Consider the following 18,446-nt stretch of genomic DNA (forward strand, 5'->3'; position numbering starts at 1 on the left):
TTATTCTCTTAATGTATGTGAACGTGTATATATGCACACACATATTGACATATGCTTTTTTTTAACCATGAGTATGTTCCAGACCTCTTAGCCTTTGCATCTGAATACTTAAGTAATACTGTAAGAACAAGGATATTCACTTACATATCTACAGCACAAGTATAGCATTCAGGAAAATTGAATATTGATGCATAACGTCTAACCTCCAGACCTTATTCAAATTTTAGCAGTTGTCTCTCTCTCTTTCTTTCCCTCTCCCCCTCCTCCTTCCCTCTCTCTTTCCTTTTTCTTTATTTTTTTGGTAGATGACAGGATTAAAATCAATTTATTAACAAGTCTTCAAAGAAAGGTCTATATTTGCCTTTCACATAATTTGATTATTCACCATATGAATATCCAGTTGTTCCTATACCAATTACTGAACATTTCCCTTATTCCCCACTACTATGCAGTGCCACTTTTGAAGAAAATCAGTAATCTGTATATGATTAGATGGATGTCTTGACTCTCAATTCCCTTTGATTGGTCTACTTTTCAGTAATTTTACCAATACCACACTGCTTCAGTTACCATAGCTTTGCAACGAGTCTTGATATTTGGTAGAAAACATTTTCTCATCTTGCTCTCTTTTTAGGTCTCTTGGCAGCTTCCAGTTAGGGTAATAGGAGATACAAACAGAACCACCCATGAAGTATGCTTTCCAAAACAAAATAAACCTGAATCAAATTGAACCTCTAATTCTAACCACTGGTACACAGGAAATACATATGGAGAAATATTTGTGACAACATGAATAAAACTGTAGGGCATATGCTAAATGAAATAAGAGAGAAAGAAAAATAATGCATGGTATTAGTTATATGTGGAATCTAAGGGGGAAAAAAGGTCAAACTTAGAAACATAGTGTGGTGGTGGTTGTTGCCTGGGGAATGGGGGGAGGTTGGTTATAAAAAGGGTACAAACTTTCAGCTTTAAGATGAACAAGGTCTGAGGATCTAATCTATGGTGACTACAGTTGATGATGCAGTATTGTATAGTTTAAATTTGCTAAGAGAGTAGATATTAAAGGTTCTCACTCCTCTCCCTCCAAAAGAGTTAGCTATGTGAAGTGATGAATGTGTTAATTCACTTGTGGGAGTCCTTTCACAATGTATATCAATTCATCACATATACTTTAAATATATTACAATTTTACTTGTCAATTATACCTCATAAAGCTGAAAAAAGTTGAATTTGTTACCGTTATCTGAGCAGGATACCCCACTTACGCACCTACGTTTTGAATAATTGTGGCTCATTGATTTAGACCATCCTGAAGAAAAATAAAACATTCTATTGTATTTACTTATTTTCCTATTGTGTTTATGGCGATTTTATTTGTTATGGTAACTTTACAAATTGAAGGTTTGTGGCAAACCTGTGTCAAGCAAGTCTACTGGTGCCATTTTTCCAACAGCATTATTTTTATGTTAAGTTGTATACATTATTGTTTAACATAATGTAATTGCACACTTAGATTACATTATAGTGTAAACTTATATGCAGTGGGAAACTAAAAAATTCATACAACTCAAGTTTATTTCGATATTTGCTTTATTGCAATGGTCTGGAATCTAACACCAGATATCTCCGAGGTATGCCTGTATTCTAGACTTTTCTCTTACAAAGTACAGTATTCCTTCACTTCTTGCTAATGCATCTTCTTTCGTTTGCTGGAAAACTCCAGATTTCAAAATGAGCAATTAAAACCAACAAAAGTGGGAAAGTCGTTATTTATATTGTGGCTTGATCAAAGGTTACTTTTCCTTCTCCTGAGTCTTTAGCATCTTGGAATGAATAGCTCATGCTAGGTAAACATTGTCAGGGGTTTACACAAGGAGAGTAAAGAAGGCAATAAACCGAGTTTGAGATCCTCTCTTCGCCTTTCTTTGCTATACAGCCACATTTACTTTTCAGTCGCACTTATTAGTAATGTAATTAAAACAACAACAAAAAAAAAACCCTCCAGAAGAGAAGGAAGGAAGGAAAAGAAAAAGATCAAGCGCTAATAGCGTCTCCAAACTGACTGAACTGAACCGGCTTATATTTAAAAACAAAACAAAGCAAACAAAAAAAATGTGGCATTACTTTTTTTTTTTTTTTTTTGGTCGGTATGTGGGCCTCTCACTGTTGTGGCCTCTCCGGTTGCGGAGCACAGGCTCCAGACGCGCAGGCTCAGCGGCCATGGCTCACGGGCCCAGCCGCTCCGCGGCACTTGGGATCTTCCCGGATCGGGGCACGAACCCGTGTTCCCTGCGTGAGCAAGCGGACTCTCAACCACTGCGCCACGAGGGAAGCCCGTGGCATTACTTTTGCCGAGGATTCTGGGGAGTGTAGTCCAGCAGCGCCGGGTAGTCAGAGCCACTTCCGCTCTCGAAGGGAAGAGGTGTAGCCCTTGTTCCGCTGAGGGATTCTGGGAAGTGTGGTCCAGGAACGGCGTGTAGTCCGGGCCCTTCCGCTTCAGGAGTGAGAGGCCGCGGTCATCAGTACCTGCTGGGAGGTGAGTCAGTGCCTAGAACCCGAGTCCCTTCCGAGTCTGCCTGGGCGTGGAATCCGCAGGTGCCACCCTCGCCTTTGGGGAATAGAAGCCGTGGAGGGCAGGGGCGACGGTTTTCGTCACCTCGGTGTTTGGGGCTGTTCGCGCGTACCCGAGTTGTAGGCGGGCAGGGGTCGCGATCTCCGGGTTTGAGAGTCTCCGGACGCTCGGTTTCCCTCGCCTCCCCTACTTTCTGCACGCTCTGCGGTCTCTTAGGGATGTACTCTTCGTAGAGTTATTTCACTTTTCCATTTCTCGTCTGCAAAGTGGAGTTAATAGTAGTGCCTCCCTAGTAGGCATGTGGTGAGATTTACGTGATGTGAAAATGCTTAGAACCGGTCGCTGGCACCTGCGAAAAGGCGGTCGGTCGTTCTCAGTCTTTTATTTCTTTCGAGAAGCGCTCAGTCCTTGAAAGCCTCTGTGAGCCCGCGGTGGGTTCTGAGCTCCAGCTGCACAGCCACTGGCTCTTCTCTGACCCCTGCGGGAAGAGGGGTTTTTCGTGGATTCCTAATGACCCCACGACCTTTTTTATTTTACTTACTTACTTACTTACTTACTTATTTATTTATTTATTTATTTATTTATTTATTTATTTGCGGCACGCGGGCCTCTCACTGTTGTGCCCTCTCCCGTTGTGGAGCACAGGCTCCGGACGCGCAGGCTCAGCGGCCATGGCTCACTGGCCCAGCCGCTCCGCGGCATGTGGGATCTTCCCGGACCTGGGCACGAACCCGTGTCCCCTGCATCGGCAGGCAGACTCTCAACCACTGCGCATTAATTAGCTTAATCTTCATAACAAAGATGTGGTTATTATCTGTATTTTACAGATGAGAACACTGATAGGTGAAGAATTTAAGTAATTTTCTCAAAGTCAAACAACAGAGAAGAGACAGAACTGGGAATTTGAACCCAGGCAGCCTGTGTTCTTGACCTTTAAGCCATACTCTTGAAACTGAGCGGGACACTCTGGGGCCTTCTTGGGGACAGACCTCCCCTACCCACCGTGTGTCCCTCACCTCTTGTTTATAAAAAAGCTTTAGTCTCCTAGGCCTTCCCTGAGTTCCAAAGAGCAAATTTAGTCAGAGAAGCGAGAAAACGCAGAAACAAAGGAAAACAGTCAAGCAAGACAAAAATAATAGTTTAGCCGTAAAACAAAGTCAAGGAGGACCTTTAGTTCCTTCTCAAGGGCTAGAGATAATACCCTGAGCCACATCCTTGAGTTGTTTTGCAGATACTAAACCCCCCCACCACGTGGAGGAAGTTAACTGCATGCTGACCACCAGCAGGTAGATCCCAGATGTGTTGGAACCAGGTTGATGATTGAGATTCCCAAAACAGCACCCTGTTACCTCACCATCAGCCAGTCAGAGAATTGTGCATGAGCTGATCACACACCTGTGATCCCCTCCCTCACACTGTCTTTAAAAACCCTTCGCTGAAATCAGAGAGTTTGGGTCTTTTGAACATGAGCTGTCTGTTCTCCTTGCTTGGCATCCTGCAGTAAATGCTATACTTTCCTGCACCACCACCTGGTGTCAGTAGACTGGCTTTGCTGCATGTCGGTTGGGTAACACTCTCCTTCAGTTCTATCATGGTAAATAACCCCTGTGAATGAAGGAGGGAGGGTCGTTTGGTAATAATTTAGGATCTTAGAGGACCTGAAGGCTGTGCTCATTTAATTAATTTTTTTAATTTACTTTATTTATGTATTTATTTATTTTTGGCTGTGTTGGGTCTTTGTTGCTGTGCACAGACTTTCCCTAGTTTCAGCGAGCAGGGGCTACTCATCGTTGCGGTGTGCAGGCTTCTCACTGCGGTGGCTTCTCTTGTTGTGGAGTACGGGCTCTAGGCGCACGGGCTTCAGTAGTTATGGCACATGGGCTCAGTAGTTGTGGCTTTTGGGCTCTAGAGCGCAGGCTCAGTAGTTGTGGCTCACAGGCCTAGTTGCTCCATGACATGTGGGATCTTCCCGGACCAGGGCTTGAACCTGTGTCTCCTGCATTGGCAGACGGATTCTTAACCACTGCGCCACCAGGGAAGTCCTAATTAATTTCCTAATTAACCACTGCGCCACCAGGGAAGTCCTAATATGATGTTACATTCATATTCTGATTATAGAAGTAATTTGTGCTCTTCATAGAAAATACGAGAAATAGATGAAGAAAGCCAATAATTATCCATAATTATCCAGAATGTAGAGATAACTGTAAACATGTTAATGTATTTCTCTTTAGTTATTTCTTTGTATATATGTTTTTCTATGCTTCTCAAAAATTTTATCGTACTTGTAGTACTTTTATATTTGGTAACTTGTAATTATGAACATTTTCTAGCAAAAACGTACAGAAAATAATATAATGAATTCTCACATAGCCATCAACCCTTGTCAAACCTTCAACTGTTGTATACCGTTTGTCAATCTTACATAATCCACCCTTCTTTTTTTTTTTGCTTGAGTATTTTAATACAAAATCCAGACCTTGAGTGAAGAGGATTTATACTAGATTATAGTAAATATATAGAGGTCAAGAGAGAGAGAGGACATTAACAGTTCCAAAGTTTTCACATAGTAACTAGGAGAATGGTGGCTAGTGAGAAAGATAGGGGTCCCCTTGAAAGAGTTGCAGTTAAAGAAGGTTATGGATTTTGTTTCTCATTTGGAATTTAATTTGCTCATGGTTTCCAATCGGTCTTGATTCCTATGTTGTGGGGACTGTGTTGTATTCTTTCTAGTGTGCCCAGCACTGTGACAAGGTTTACAGAGAGAAGTTATTCAGTTAAGTGTTTGTGGCTGGTACAGGTGTTCAGTTGGTAGATGGCTACAGGGGCCTGCAGCTCTGAGAGATGGTTATTTGAATTCCTGAAAATGGATTAAGTGACAAAATAATAAAAACGATCCACATAGGTATTACTTCTCCTTTATCTCACTCACTCTTGGCTATACTCAGAAGCCACAGCTTTTCAGGGTATTTACAAGTTGATATATAGTTATTGGTAATGCTTTTCATGTCCTAAAACAAATTTACTTAGAACAAACCAGGAGTAATGCACCATTTCTGTATTCATCACAAAGTCATAACAATAACCTGGTGGAGTTTATTGGGAGCTTATTACGAGTCAGGCAGAGTTTCCAGTGCTCTTCACGTATTAACTCATTCATTCCTCAAAATATCCCTGTTATTATCCCCATGTTATTACAAATGAGGCACAAGAGGATAATTGATCTGCACAACATCACTCACCCAGGAACTACAGCACTAGAATTGAAACCGTCCTTCCTAAAATAGCACCTCCCCATCTCTCTCCATCCCCATTTTCCCTGCCATATTTTTCTTAGCAGTGTCTACTAGTGGCTAGCACATTATGTACTTATCTGTTGGTTGGCTTATTACCCATCCTCTACTATAATATCAGCTTCATGACAGCAGGGGTTTTATCCACTGCTGTATCTTTAATATATAGAATTGTGCCTGGTACATGCTAGATAATCAGTAAGTATTTGTTGAATGAATGAATGAAAGATCCTGGTGAATAGTAATGAAGTGCTCAGCTAATGTAATACAGGATGTATCTTTATCAACTATTCATTCAGTAATTCACCTTTTTTTGGCCACCCCTTGTGGCAGACAGAATCTTAGTTCCCTGACCAGGGATCGAACTCGCGCCTCCTGCAATGGAAGCATGGAGTTCTAACCCCTGGATCACCAGGGAAGTCCCCTCAGTCATTCACCTTTTTTTTTTTTAAACAAATCTGTGTTGAGTGCCTGCTTCATGCCATGAACTATTCTAGGCACTGGAGAAAGAGACTAAAACAATGCGGCCTACACTGCAAAAATGTGGATTGATATAAGCAAGATGAATAACTAAAATGTACATTAGGGACCTTCCCGTTGGTCCAGTGGTTAAGACTCTGTGCTTCTGCTGCAGGGAGCCCAGGATCGATCCCTGGTCGGGGAACTAAGATCCCACATGCTGCGAGGCATGGACAAAAGAAAAATAAGATGTACATTAATAAGATAGAGAGGGATGACCCTAAATATAAAAGGGCAGTGAACTGGAGAAGAAGGGAAGTGGTGGAGCAGGGGATTTAAAGTATATAAAGCATGTCCATGGAAGAACTCTGAGGACAGTGACATTTGAGTAAATACCTGATCATGTTGAATGAATGAATGTTTTAAAATAAATAAATAAATACGAATTGCCTTATCCAGAGCCCATAATTATTCCTTTTATCAATATTTTATTTTTTATTTATTTATTTGGCTGTGCCGGGTCTTAGTTGCAGTACACGGGATCTAGTTCCCTGAAGAGGGATTGAACCTGGGGCCCCTACATTGGGAGCGCAGTCTTAACCGCTGGACTACCAGGGAAGTTCTTGAGTATTTTACTTTTAAGAACGACCTTAGTGTTGCTTGAGCAAAACCAGTAATTAGGACTCCGCGCTTCCACTTGCACGGGGCACAGGTTCAATCCCTGGTGGGGAACTAAGATCCCGCAAGGCGTGTGGCATGGCCCAAAAAAAGAAGAAAAGAAACCCAGAGGAAAAAATTGGAAGATACAATTCATCCTCTCCTCCTCCCAATCAGAAACAGCCTCAGAATTTTACAGCTCAGAGGAACCTCTGAGATGCACCAGTCTGATCCTTGCCCGACAAAGTGTGTCTTCGGTCATCATTTGAGTCCATGTGTTTTGAGCATTCATTATATTCTAGGCGCTGGGATTAAAAAAGTGTGTTAATCATCTCAGAAGTAAAACAGATGCTTCACCGCTCACCATCCCCTCAACCGCCCTCAGGCGATAGAAGACTTCTGGGGACTGGGATTTGAAGGGTGAGAGGCGAGCAGAGCTGAGGCAGGCACCCCAGACCCCACTTGCTTTCTCCTTCTAAATATGGCGAAATGTCAGGTCTGCTTGCAAAACCGTGTTGCTGAGCAGAGCAGAGCAGGAGAGTGCAGCAAATATAGGGCCAGCGCAAGGGAGTTGGGGGTTATGAATGATCTGTCTTCCAAGCTTTGGGGAGCGGATACATTGCTCTCATCCCTACGGGAGTGCTTCTGCCTAAAGCAGCAGGACCCACGAACATGAAGCGCTATCATACATTTAACGCTTATTCGCACGTATTCACTGAAACCTCTTGTCACCCCTATAAGCTCGATATTCTCCTTATCCCTGTTGTATGGATGTGGAAATAGACGCAAAGAGCTGTCAGAAGAGTTGGTAGAATCCTGATGCCCTGGCTCCATATCGCTCAGCAGGTCACTTTCAGCAGAGTGTGTACCCTCCAACTCCCCTTTCTCTCCTCCCCAAGGACACCCCTCCCATCTCTTCTGTGTGTTTGTGATTAGAGACACAGTGACTGGATTAAGAGCACGGGCTCCGGAGTCAGAGTTGGATTTCAGGTTAGTCAGTCCTCACCAGCTCTGTGATTATCAGTAACTTAATCTCATGAATCCTCAGCTTCCTCATCCATTAAATGGGAGCAATAATCATCATACCATCACTTACTGAGAGCTTGTATTATGTGCCAGGCACTGAGCCAAGGCTTTTTTCCCCCTATTTTTTATCCTGAGATGTAATTCACATATCATAAGAGTCACCCTTTAGTATACTAAAGTATGCTTTAGTCACCCTTAAATTATACAACTCACTGGTTTTTAGTATATTCACAAGGCTGTACAGCCATCACCACCGGCTAATTCCAGAACATTTTCCTCATCCCCAAAAGAAACCCCACGCCCCTGAGCTGTCACTTCTCACTTGCTGCCCTCTCAGCCCCTGGCAGCCACTAATTTACTTTCTGTCTGGATGGACTTGCCTGTTCGGGGCTATTGGACTTGCTCAGTTAATCCCCAAAGCACCCTTATAAGTCAGGATTTGTTATGGCCACTACAGTATTGTTCATTGAGACATTCTGTCGGACTTTTGTTTAAAATGAAAAAAAAACTAGCAGTCATATTTTAAAATAGTTTTTCTGGGCTTCCCTGGTGGCGCAGTGGTTGAGAGTCTGCCTGCCGATGCAGGGGACATGGGTTTGTGCCCCGGTCCGGGAAGATCCCACATGCCGCGGAGCGGCTGGGCCCCTGAGCCATAGCCGCTGGACCTGCGCGTACGGAGCCTGTGCTCCGCAACGGGAGAGGCCACAACAGTGAGAGGCCCGCGTACAGCAAAAAAAAAAAAAAAAAAAAAAAAAAAAAAAATTTTTCTTTACTACAGTCAGCATGGCTGAGGGGGATGTGCCATTGAGACTTTTCTGGCTGCTTGAAGAAAATTCACAAGTATTTATACCTTTTACAAAACCAGATACTGGTATCAATGAATCATCATTACAGGGCCAGAAATTATTAAGTAATATAGCCAATCAGAACTATGGACTTGTCAGAGATAAAGGTGAAATATGGATGTTAAAAAAGACTCCTTGGTGCTTCCCTGGTGGCACAGTGGTTAAGAATCCGCCTGCCAATGCAGGGGACACGGGTTCAAGCCCTGGTCCAGGAAAAGCCCACATGCCGCGGAGCAACTAAGCCCATGCACCACAACTACTGAGCCTGCGAGCCACAACTACTGAGCCTGCATGCCACAACTACTGAAGCCCATGTGCCTAGAGCCCGTGCTCCGCAACAAGAGAAGCTACTGCAAGAGCAGTTTTGTGATGTATAATATTTACCTGCTTTTCTGAAGTGGAATCAGTTATAAGTTTCCATCTATTCACACGTTTGACTTGCACAGTTGAGCAATCCTGTAAGGAAGCACTGTTCTCATTTTGCAGGTGATAGATTTGAGGCAGAGGGAGGTTAATTAACTTAAGCAGCGTTAGTAGCTCCGTAAGAACAATTCAGTCTTCCTCCTGTGTTCCTCTCTATTCTCACACTCCTAGCACCTTCACAACGTTTCTGACACCAGATGTGGGTGGGTTTTTCCCCACGCCGAGCAATTAATTCTACTTTACCAGCTGGGTGCCCTACAACTTAGCTCAGTTCAGACACTCTTTTCCTGGAGATAGCTTCAGATCCCACAGGTTAAGGGCTCAGTCCCACGAGATCGCCCTCCCCCACCTCAGATGCCGTTTGCAAGTAGAAGGCCCCCAGGTTACCCACAACTTCTGTCTGACTTGGCTGCAAATCAGAGGTTTGCAAGACTCTTCCACTTCGGAGTCACTTATTTGCTGGTGCGGCTCACGGAACTCAAAGAAACGCTTAACATTTGCTAGTTTGTTGAAGGATATGACACAAGGCGAACCCCATACTATTGGGATTTTATGGAGGCTTCCTCACTAGGGGGTGCGGCTGAACATTCCAAGCCATCTAATCAAGCTTTGACCTTTCTGCTGACCAGTCCCCATCCAGGAGCCCCCCCAAGAGTCATCTCATTAGAACAAAAGACACTCCTAGCAACCAGGAAATTACGAGGATTTCAGGAGCCCCGTGTCAGGAGCTGGGGGCGGAAACCAGTATATTATGTCACAGTAGCAGTACCCGGATTGACCCCAGACCTGTTGGCCCCAGAGTGCACTCTCATACCGGTACATTCCACTGCCTTTCATTTCCCCTGATACCCAGGGCGAGAATGATGACCCTGAACCCTGGGAGCCACCACAAGGGACTCTTGTGTGAGCCTCACTGCTTAGACTTGAGCAAATTGTTCACTGCACAGGAGCCCCTGGCTGGGGGGCTAGTGATTCACACAGAGCCACCACTTGGGCTTGGACCTACGTCTCATGGCTTCCTTCTCCTTTGCCAGTTGTGTCTTCCCAGGACTCTGCCCTTCCCCAGAAGGGGCTGGAGAAAATGACCAAGTTCCAGGTGAGTTGAGTTTTATCTCTTAAAATTACATCTCTTTTCTCAAAGATTAGATACATACTTTTTCTCTCCCATGGGAAGGATAAAGGAAGAAAACATGTGTTTGTTATATGCCAGGTACTTGCCTTTTTTTTTTTTTTTTTGGCTGTGCCATGCGTGGTTTGCGAGATCTTAGTTCCCTGACCAAGGATAAAACCCGAGCCCACTGCAGTAAAAATGCTGAGTTCTAACCACTGGACCACCAGGGAATTCCCAGGTACTTGCTTTTTTATTGGTTCTAGTTTTTATTTTTGGTTTGTTTTATTTTATCATTTTCATTTCAAAAATAAGAGTACAGAAATCCATAGATATCAAGAAATTTTGAAAACCCAAACTACTACACTGCTTGTGAATCAGTTATACTTAATATAATTATAATCACAGTATATGTGTAATTTTCAATTTTATTTTTTCACTTAATGTTAACACTTGAGTTTTTATGACTCAGCATTCTTCTGTGTATTGTCTGAGAAGGCTTTCTATTTTTTGTCTAACATTTCAGAAGCTACAGTTAAGCATACAGACTGCTGTACCTCTGACTAAGTTTTGCTTTGATTCATAACACTTTTGCATAGGGCTTTAAAAAATGGAGTATAATTTACTTACAAAAATTATAGGTCAATGACAGTTGTATACCCCATTTTGCAAGTTGTATAATCGCATTAACCCACTACACAAAACAAGAAATAGAACATTTACATTACCTACATTACCCCAAAAATTCTCTCATGTCTCTTTCAAGACAGTTTCTTACCCCCGGGAGGCATCTACTGTTCTGATCTGTCATCACATCACTAGATTTACTTGTTTTCAAATTAAATATAATCGGTGAAATCATAGTATATGTGCTCTTGTGTCTGACTTCTTTCACCCCGCGTAAAGTTTTTGAGATTCATCTGTGCTGTTGCAGGTGTCAGTAATTCATTCCTTTTTTATTATATTCCATTTTATGAATATATCAGTTTGCTTATCCTTTTGAAGGACCTTTGAGTTGTTTGCAGCTTTTAATTGTTAATGCATAAAGCTCCCATGAGCATTCTGCGCAGGTCTTGAGGACATATGTTTTCATATCTCTTCGGTAAACCTCTAGAAGCGGTAGATGAATATAAACTGTTTTCCACAGTGCTTGTACCATTTAACAACTTATCAGTGGTGCATGAAAGTTCCAGTTTGTTCTACCTCTTTGCCGCCATTTGGTGTTGTAGATCTTTTTTATGTTAGCCATTCTAATGAAATGACATCTCACCGTGACTGTAATTTGTATTTCCCTCATGATACATGAGGTTGAATACTTTTTCATGGGTTTTTGCAATTGGCATATCCTTTATGAAAAGTTTGTTCAAGTCATTTGCCCATTTAAAAATGTGGCTTCTACTTTTTATTATTGAGGAGTTCTTTATGTTTTGTGAGTTCAAGTCCTTTGTTAGATATACGTACTATAATTTTTTTCCATTCTGTGATTTGTCGATTTGTTTTCTTAATTTTGTCTTTTAAAATCATTTTGAGGTGAAATTTACATGTAATATATATATAAAAATATATTTGATCAATTTTGACAAATATACATATGCACGTGACCACTGCCACAATCTAGACGTAGATCATTTCCATCACCAAAAAGGTTACCTGGTGCCCCAGTTAATCCCAATCCCACATCCCTGGCTGTAGGCAATAACTGATTTACTTTATGTCACCCCAGATCAGATTCATCGTTTCTTGAGTTTCACATTAATGGAATTATACAGTATATGCTCTTCTTGTGTCTGGCTTCATTTGTTCATCAGAATGTTTTTGAATACAGGTCAATAGTTTGTTCCTTTTTATTGCTGCATAGTATTTCATTGCATGGATATACCACAATTTGGTTATTCATTCACCTCTTGATGGACATCTTTTATTGTGGTAAAATATACATAACAGGGACTTCCCTGGCGGTCCAGTGAGTTAGACTCCATGCTCCCAATGCAGGGGGCCCGGGTTCAATCCCTGGTTGGGGAAGCAGATCCTACCTGCATGCCGCAAGTAAGAGCCTGCATGCCACAACTAAAGATCCCACGTGCCACAACTAAGACCCAGTGCAGCCAAAAATAAAATAATTTCAAAATATATATATACATAACATAAAATTTACCATTCAAACTATTTTTAAGTGTACAGTTCAGTGGTATTAAGTATATTCACACTGTTGTGCAACCATCACCACCACACATCTCCAGAACTTTTTTCATCTTCTCAAAGTGGAATTTCATACCCATTAAACACTAGTTCCCTATCCCCCACACCCCCCAGTCTCTTGCAAACATCACTTTACTTCCTGTCTCTATATATGACTACTCTGGGTATCTCATATAAGTGGAATCATACACATAATCCTTTTGTGACTGTCTGGCTTCACTTAGCATAATGTCTTCAAGTTTCATCCATCTGATCAGGATTTTAAAGCAACTATCATAAGGGAATTCCCCAGAGGTCCAGTGGTTAGGATTCTGCACTTCCACTGCAGGGGGCACAGGTTCCATCCCTGGTCAGGGAACTAAGATCCTACATCCTGCATGCCATGAGGCATGGCCAAAAAAAAAAAAAAGTCAATGATCATAAATATATTTCAGTATTTAGCATGTGGCATTGACATGCGGACTGGAGAAGAGGAGGAAACTACATAAGGTAGACTCAAGGTCCCCAGGATCTAGAACAACTTCCCACCCACCCTCTCCACCCACTAAGTGCTGTCCCTCTCCCAGTGGCCACTGATCATAAAATTGAGGCTGTGTGTGTGCTTGATGTCGTAGGAGCCAGTGTCCTTCAAGGACGTGGCTGTGACCTTCACCAAGGAGGAGCTGGGGCTGCTGGACTCCACTCAGAGGAAGCTGTACCAAGACGTGATGCTGGAGAACTTCCGGAACCTGGTCTCAGTGGGTGAGGACAGGCACCCTGTGACTCAGTGTCAACCCTCAGAAGTGCCTTGGTTTCAAACGTTTAAGACTTGGGGCTCTTGAAGTGCTTCCCTGAATCTGGGGCCCTGAATTTCCTCATCCCAGTGGGACATCTCATCTGTACCTTGTCTATTTTCTCAAATTGTAGTTGTGACATCTTGGTGGGGTTGTAAAGTCAATTAGCAAATTGCGTCATTATTGCATTTAATGAAATAGGACGGAATAGCATAGCTTCTTGTCAGGAACTGCATATAGTGCAACAGAAATTGTGAGTTAAAGACAGGAAAGGAGATGTGATAAAAGTAGATAGTGGTTAGGATCGAGTCATTTGATCCCTCGATTCGGTGATGTACATCTGTGTATTTGTCTACCAGATCACAGCATAAGAGGTATTTATTACAACAGGTCATGATCAGAATTTGGAAAAATACTACTTACAGTGCATGAAGATTGTAGAATTGGGACTAAAAATTTTGCCTTTAGTGTACTCACCTTACACATGTGCCATTTCTTTTTCACAGGATATCTACCTTTCAAATTAGATATGATACTACAGCTGGGGAGAAAAAAGAAGCTTTGGGTGATGGAGCCAGAAGCCCAAGGAGCTGGGTGTTCAGGTGAGAACCATGCAGGTCTGAGTCCTTGCAGATCACAGAGAATGGTGCTAAGTGGATCTCACTGCCCACTCCTCCTGCAGACAGCTCATGAGTGGAGAATATATCAGTATGATGAAAGGATTATTTCAGAACACTGTTAATCTTCTGCTGAATGCCTAATCTAATTTTAATTTCTATGGTACTTGTATTAGCCATCAATTGCTGTATAACAAATTGCTCTTAAACTTTGCAGTTTAGAGCTACAGGCATTATAGTTTCTGTGAGTCAGGAATCTGGGGGCAGCTTAGCAGGGTAGTTCTGGCTCATGATCTCATAAGATCTCAAGGAGTCTGCATGAGCTGCAATCCTCTGAAGGCTTGATGGGCCTCAAGGGATGTGCTTCCAAGATGGGCTCATTCACAGGGTTGTTGACAGGAGGCCTCAGTTCTTCCCTGGCTGTTGGCAGGAGGCCTCAGTTCTTTGCCAAACAGGCCTCTCCCTAGGGCTGCCTGAATGTCCTCAAAACGTGGCAGCTGGTTTCCCCAAGCTAGTTACACCCAAGGGAGTAGAAGGCAGAAATCAAAGTGTCTTTTATGACATAACCTTGGAAGTGACATACCATCACGTCTGCCATATCCTGTTGGCTTTGCAGGCCAATCCTGAAAGGTTGTGGAGGGGACTTCAATAGGGTGTGGATACCTCCTGGAGTTTGTCTTGGATGCTGGCTACCACAGCGACTTTTGGTATTTGCAGATTCATATCTACAAAACCTGGAAGATAATATTAGCCATTCAGGCTTATCAGAAAATTCAGCCAAATTAAGTGGCAATAATTATCATAGGATTTTTTACTCCCATAGGATGTGTCAGTTAAGGGAATGAGTTTTCTAGTTTTTATTCCCAGTTATAATGTTCACTAGTTGAATATTATATATTAGGACATCATTGAAATAAAGAGGAATTCTCTCAAATCTAGCTTATGTATTAACATGTGCATATAATGGCTGAATTAAGGAAATAAAGTTATCATCTCATGGGTTCATTATCAGGACAGAGGAGATGTTTCCCTTTGCAAATCTTTTCTTTTCACTTTTGCTGAGCAAGTCCCCTGCTCGGTAGCACTGTATTTCTAATTTTGACCTCATACATAAGTCTCGGTACATTAGTTCTAAATGAGTCTCATTAACACGTAGTGAATAGGAGGCTACTACTTATCAGCTCTTTGTTTCCGTAAGCATGAAAAAACAAAGACAGAGTCCAGCTGAACTCTCCACTGGTTGAATAGGGTCTCCCAGCACAGTCGACCTGTGAAATATTTTTTTGTCCCTGAACTTGTCCTCACTTTCATCTCTGAATTCTCTTTATCCCTCCAGGACACGGGAACCAAAATGAGATAGAGACTCTTCAAGAAGCAGGATTAAGACAGCTTTTACATGAAGGCCTTATGTGCTGGCAGATATGGGAACAGTTTACAAGTAAATTAACCAGAACTCAGGACTCAATAATAAATCTGCAAGGCAAGAAGTTGCCAAAACAAGATGATTCCTCCTGTGAGGCATGGTCAGGAGAATCTACTCAGCTTCCTGAAGATGAGAACTATGTAGGAAAGCTTCAAGGAGAGAGTTCCACAAGTATCAAAAATCAAGAGTCTCCAACTCAGACATCCTGGGATTTCTGGAGAAAAATGTATCTGAGAGAGTCACAGAATTATCAGAGTAGGTGTCAGCAAATTGACATAAAAGATAAACTGTGTCAGTGTGATCACTGTGTCATGAGAAGGATCTCTCATCACCATGGCAATCAGGAAGTACACAAAAGCGAGAAGGCTTGTGGCCACAATAATCATGGAAAAGACTTTGTGAAGAACACATCCCAGCATAGTATCATCCACTCAGGAGAGCAGACCTCTGATGAGACTGGAAAAGGTGTCAGCCTTGGCTATGATGTTGAACTTCATCAGCAGTTGTGTGTAGGAGAGAAGCCCCACGTGTGTAGTGAGTGTGGGAAGGGCACCACGTATAACTCAGTGTTTCACATTCATTACAGTGTTCACAGAGGAGGGAAACGCAGTGGGAATGATGAATGTGGGGTGGACTTGGGTCAGAGCTCACATCCGGAGACCCATCAGAGAGTCAACCCAGGGGAGAAACCCTACAGATTTGGGGTGTGTGCTGCTGAGAGCTTCAATCAGAACTCCTCCCTTCCCACTCATGAGCCCATTCACCCGGGGGAGAATCTGTGTAGGGGTGGCAGGTGTGGGAAGGGCTCCAGTCATAGCTTAGACCTCAACAGTCACTGTGTAGACAACACTGGCGAGAAATCCTGGAAATGTGAGCTGTGTGGTAAAGGCTTCAATGAGACATCACAAATTCAAGCCCATCAGACAGCCTACCCTCAAGACAAAACGTCCAAATGGAAGGCATATGACAGGATATTCAGTCAGAGCTCTGGTCCTCTTCAGAGAGTTCACACTGGAGAAAAACCATATAAATGCGAGGTATGTGGGAAAGACTTCAGTAAGGCCTCCAACCTTCAAGCCCATCAGAGAATCCACACCGGCGAGAAACCCTACCAATGTGATGTGTGTAATAAGAGCTTCAGCCGGAATTCCCATCTTCAGGCCCATCAGAGAGTCCACACGGGAGAGAAACCCTACAGATGTGACACATGTGGGAAGGATTTCAGTCAGATTTCCCATCTTCAGGCCCATCAGAGAGTCCACACAGGAGAGAAGCCCTACAGATGTGACACATGTGGAAAAGGCTTCAGTCAGAGCTCACATCTTCAAGACCACCAGCGGGTCCACACTGGAGAGAAACCCTACACGTGTGACGTGTGTGGGAAGGATTTCAGTTGGAGCTCCCATCTTCAAGCCCATCAGAGAGTCCATACAGGGGAGAAACCCTACAAGTGTGAAGAATGTGGGAAAGGCTTCATCTGGAACTCGTACCTTCACGTTCATCAGAGGATCCACACGGGAGAGAAACCCTATAAGTGTGGCATGTGTGGGAAGAGCTTCAGTCAGACCTCCCATCTTCAAGCCCATCAGAGGGTCCATACAGGAGAGAAACCCTACAAATGTTTTGACTGTGGTAAGGGCTTTAGCAAGAGTTCATGTCTTCAGGTTCATCAGAGAGTCCATAGTGGTGAGCAATCCAGTACATGCAGAGTGTGATAAAAGTGTTCTTCAGAATTTAGACTTCTCATTTTCATCAGAAAACGCCCACAACAGGGGCTATTTATAAAATGTTGTATTTTAAGCATTCAGGAGGGAGCTGCTTTTTTTTACAGTCATCCGAATTCCATTGGAGGACACCTATTTGTTGTATGAGTATGGCCAGTGTGTCCAGCAGAGCCCAAAATGTCACAATTCTCAAGAGAATGCACAGCAGAGAAACCTTGTAAGGATGGTGCAGTAGGTTTCAGTCAGAACCTTTACATTCAATAGAATCTACATGGGGGAGAAGCTTTAAAAATGAGAAGTACCGTCAGGACTTCAGGAAAAGTATAATGATGGACATGACAAAATCCACGTCCACTAGAATGTAAGCTCCATGGGGGCAGGAGGTCTATTTACTGCTTGTATGACTGTGACCTGGAACCAGTGCCAAACAGAGCAGGTGCCCTGGACTTTGTCTCACTTGAAGGAGAGGAATAGGACAAACATTTGAAAATGTTAGTGAGCTCAATCCCAAGTAGTCACGATAAATTGTACTAGGAAAAGGATTCTTGGAAGAAGCCTTAAAAGTTAATTCAAGGAAATGATAATTTAATAAAAATACGTTAAATCATGCAGTCTACAATTTGCGTGTTAGATTTTTGCCATTGGCTCCTATCCTGCTCAGCTCCACTTTTCAAGCAGTAAAGGGCTCGATTTTTTATCGCATCATTTAAGACTTTCTCTGGACAGTGTACCATCAGTTGTGTATAGTGTAAGTTTCAATATTTTTCTTTCGTTGGGTCTTTGGTGACAGAAAAAGACTGAATGGAAAAAGAAAAACTTGGTTTTCATTCCATAAAGCTTCCTGTCAAGGGGTCTACAAAGAAGGGAGAACATATTATAATATGCATTTTGGATGTTGAACTAAGCTGTTAAGGCACAGAGCGTTTTGGACAGCACCCCATGCTTCTCAGATGCTTCTGTATTTTTCAAGTTTGCTTGTTTGAACCGTTTACTCAGGTGTATATTTACTGGAGGTAGTGGACAGTTTCCCACAGCTGTTTTGCTTTGTTGTTTTTTTTTTTGAGTATAGCTAATTTGCAATGTTGTGTTAGTTTCAACTGCACAACAAAGTAATTCATATATATATAATATGTGTATATATATATATATATATATATTCTTTTTCAGATTCTTTTCCTTTATAGGTTATTACAGAATATTGAGTAGAGTTCCCTGTGCTATACTGTAGGACCTAGTTGTTCACATTTTTTTTTTCTTCTGGACCTTACCTTCCAGGACACTGATTGCTTAAGTTCTATGGTATCTCAAGTTTCATGTTACCATC

General features: G+C 42.5%; 1 protein-coding gene across 1 annotated transcript; it reads left to right on the forward strand.

Moving 5' to 3' along the window:
• Positions 1–2,459: 2,459 nt before the first annotated feature.
• ZNF233 (zinc finger protein 233) lies at positions 2,460–17,749 on the forward strand. Its single transcript, XM_004271201.3, is given in 6 exon segments — positions 2,460–2,539; positions 10,313–10,374; positions 13,200–13,326; positions 13,865–13,960; positions 15,312–17,051; positions 17,054–17,749. Coding segments are annotated over 5 exon segments (2,007 nt in total). The 5' UTR covers positions 2,460–2,539; positions 10,313–10,359; the 3' UTR covers positions 17,083–17,749.
• The last annotated feature ends 697 nt before the right edge of the window (positions 17,750–18,446 follow it).

Source organism: Orcinus orca, chromosome 20 (genome assembly GCF_937001465.1).
Source record: "Orcinus orca chromosome 20, mOrcOrc1.1, whole genome shotgun sequence".
Lineage (NCBI taxonomy): Eukaryota > Metazoa > Chordata > Mammalia > Artiodactyla > Delphinidae > Orcinus > Orcinus orca.